This window comes from Diceros bicornis, chromosome 38 (genome assembly GCF_020826845.1).
Source record: "Diceros bicornis minor isolate mBicDic1 chromosome 38, mDicBic1.mat.cur, whole genome shotgun sequence".
Classification (NCBI taxonomy): domain Eukaryota; kingdom Metazoa; phylum Chordata; class Mammalia; order Perissodactyla; family Rhinocerotidae; genus Diceros; species Diceros bicornis.
Window position 1 is genome coordinate 700385 of NC_080777.1, and position 3168 is coordinate 703552.

Consider the following 3168-nt stretch of genomic DNA (forward strand, 5'->3'; position numbering starts at 1 on the left):
CCAGCCGCATCTGTCCTTCAGGACTTACCTTGTGCTGGACACTGTGGCACAGGCGGCGGGTGGCACAGGCAGCCTGGACACCAGGAGGAGGCACCGGAGAACTGGGGAAGGAGCCGATGAAACATAAAGCAGTTCTCCAAGGGGAATGGCTTCTGGGGGTCGGCTCTGTGCAGTTACGCCAGGTGAGGGGGAACAGGACACTGCTGGGTGTGCTCGGGGGTGACGGGAACCCAAAGGCCCCTGCCCAGACGACGGCAAATTGAACAAGTTGCTAGAAATCAGGACCGGAGAGCGGGGTTTTTTCCCTCCTGTTTTTCGCATCCAGAGGCTGCACGAACGTGCAGTGCTGCCCCTAAGCATTGCCTGTGGACACCGGAGTCCTAGAAGCAGGGACGCCGCACTGGCAGGGGGAGTAGCTGGAAGCTCCACGGCAGCGTCGTCCTTCAGTCGCCTGGGTTCAAGTCCCCTCTCAACGTAGAAGCCGTGTCCCCTCAGACATGACTTCAGCTTCCTCCGTCAGCACCCGGGAACACGACTGCGCCGGGAGCCACCCCCTCGCGCTGTCGTGTGGTAATAACTGACTCCCCGTGCACGTGCCGAGCGCTGCCACGCTGTATCTCGTTCAGTCCTCACGACAAGCCCCGCAGGCAGGACTCATTGTGACAGTAACACTCATTCTCGCAGTTTTACGGATGGATAAGCCCAGGCTCTGAGGGGCTAAGCAACCCGCCCGAGGTTGGAGCCAGCGGGCGCTGGAGCCAGCAAGCACTCGGGCGGCCCCACCCAGAGCCGGCGCCCGCCAGCCGGCCGCGGCGGAAAGCAGGCGACCCAGCGTCAGCCGTCGGCACAGCATTAGCACGACGCATGGGAGCTATTGTTACTTTCCCTTTTCCTTACTTGAATTTGAGAAAAATCGACAAGTGCAAAAAAAGTATAGAAAAAAGTAGGAAAAAAGGCGTGTTTTTTGTATTTGTGTTTTTCCGATTTTCCACAAAAATCTTATCTTTGAGGTCAGAAAAAAATATTGAAAAAGAAAAGCAATCCTAATCCTACAAGGAAGAGGCCTTTGGGTGAGGCCGGATGAAGAAATCAGGTTTTGAGATCCTTCCAGAACTCTGGCTCCCGTTGGCAGAAGCATACGGAACGCCTGACGCGTGCACGCGGCACCCGAGGCCCCCAGGCCGCGCGGGCGGGCGCCGACCTCCGAGCCTCGGGCCCGCGAGGGCGGTGCGGCCGCTTCCTCGGCAGATGCTTCCTGTAGCGGGGAACGAGGGGGCCTCGGGAACCTTCTAGATCCCTTCCTGCCTGCGTGAGGCCGAGTCTGAAAATCACGCCACGGTTCGTCTGTGGACGGAGGAATTAGTGGGGTCTCCTCAGCTGCTGGGGGGGCGGGTGCGCGCTCGGGGCAGGACCGGCTCTGGGGCAAAAGGGGGGGTCGCCGTCCGCTTTTCTTGGCAGCCTGTCCCGTGGTGGTGGGGAGCCGCGGGGCGCATCCCCGGGGCCGCAGAAAGGACTCGAGGGCCGTCTGTGTCCGGAGGCCGCGCCAAGCTGCCCGAGACCCGGGCCCGCCCCTGAGTGCTGGGGGAGGGACCCGCGCGGGGGTCGGGGCGCGGGAGGGCCCGGGGCGGAGGGGCCCGCGCGGGGGGCTCCCGGGGGACGGGGCGCGGCCGCGGGAGGAGGGGCGCGGGAGGGGCCCGCGCGCGGAGTGGGGAGGACCCGGGGGACCGGGCGCGGCCGCGGGAGGAGGGGCGCGCGAGGGCCCCGGGCGGGGGGGACCCGGGGGACGGGGCGCGGCCGCAGGAGGAGGGGCGCGGGAGGGCCCGGGGCGGAGGGGCCCGCGCGGGGGGGCTCCCGGGGGTCGGGGCGCGGCCGCCGGAGGAGGGGCGCGGGAGGGGCCCGCGCGCGGAGCCGGGAGGACCCGGGGGACCGGGCGCGGCCGCGGGAGGAGGGGCGCGCGAGGGCCCGGGGCGTGGGGGACCCGGGGGACGGGGCGCGGCCGCAGGAGGAGGGGCGCGGGAGGGCCCGGGGCGGAGGGGCCCGCGCGGGGGGGCTCCCGGGGGTCGGGGCGCGGCCGCGGGAGGAGGGGCGCGCGAGGGCCCGGGGCGGGGGTGCCCCGGGGGACGGGGCGCGGCCGCAGGAGGAGGGGCGCGGGAGGGAGGGCCCGGGGCGGAGGGGCCCGCGCGGGGGGGCCCCCGGGGGTCGGGGCGCGGCCGCGGGAGGAGGGGCGCGCGAGGGCCCGGGGCGGGGGTGCCCCGGGGGACGGGGCGCGGCCGCAGGAGGAGGGGCGCGGGAGGGAGGGCCCGGGGCGGAGGGGCCCGCGCGGGGGGGCCCCCGGGGGTCGGGGCGCGGCCGCGGGAGGAGGGGCGCGGGAGGGAGGGCCCGGGGCGGAGGGGCCCGCGCGGGGGGGCCCCCGGGGGTCGGGGCGCGGCCGCGGGAGGAGGGGCGCGGGAGGGGCCCGCGCGCGGGGGGGCCCCCGGGGGTCGGGGCGCGGCCGCGGGAGGAGGGGCGCGGGAGGGAGGGCCCGGGGCGGAGGGGCCCGCGCGGGGGGGCCCCCGGGGGTCGGGGCGCGGCCGCGGGAGGAGGGGCGCGGGAGGGGCCCGCGCGCGGGGGGGCCCCCGGGGGTCGGGGCGCGGCCGCGGGAGGAGGGGCGCGGGAGGGCTCGGGGCCCTTAAGGGGGCCAGCGGTGCCCACCGCGCAGGTGGCCGCTCGGCCGGGGCCCTGTCTGACTGTCGGGAGGCCGGCCGGCCCCCGTGAGCCCATAGCGTCGGTGTTGTTTTCTTTCACAAAGGCCAGAAGTGAAAAGGACCCCAGCACCGTGTGAATGAAAGCACGGGGATTGGGGGTGTGCGTCGAGGTTCCCGTGAGGTCGCCGCCCCGTCGTGCTCCCCTCTCCCGTGGCCCCGGGGCCCATGCGACCACCAGGGGACGGCGGGTGTGGGGTCCAGAGCCCCTGTTCTCCGCGGTCGCCGTGAGGTGGACGAAGTGGGGATGGGGCGGGACTGTCTCCTCCTCAGCACCTGGGGGAGGTGGGGGTGCAGCGGTTTGCAATCTGGGCGTGTCCTCGGGATTAAAAGAATTCTTTTTTTTTTCTTTCTTTTCTTTTTTGATTGATGTTTTAATAGTTTTTAACATTGTGAAATTTTAGGCTGTGCATTTTTGTTTGTCCAT

General features: G+C 71.1%; 1 protein-coding gene across 1 annotated transcript; it reads right to left on the reverse strand.

The window, feature by feature from the left end:
- Positions 1–1359: 1359 nt before the first annotated feature.
- Positions 1360–2760, reverse strand: LOC131399536 (basic proline-rich protein-like). Its single transcript, XM_058533885.1, has one exon. The coding sequence runs from the start codon at positions 2758–2760 to the stop codon at positions 1360–1362; it is 1401 nt and encodes a 466-aa protein (XP_058389868.1).
- Between the last annotated feature and the right edge of the window lie 408 nt (positions 2761–3168).

Excerpts from the sequence above, each read along its gene's own strand:
- LOC131399536 (XM_058533885.1), bottom strand. The coding sequence starts at position 2,760 with ATGGGCTCACGGGGGCCGGCCGGCCTCCCGACAGTCAGACAGGGCCCC.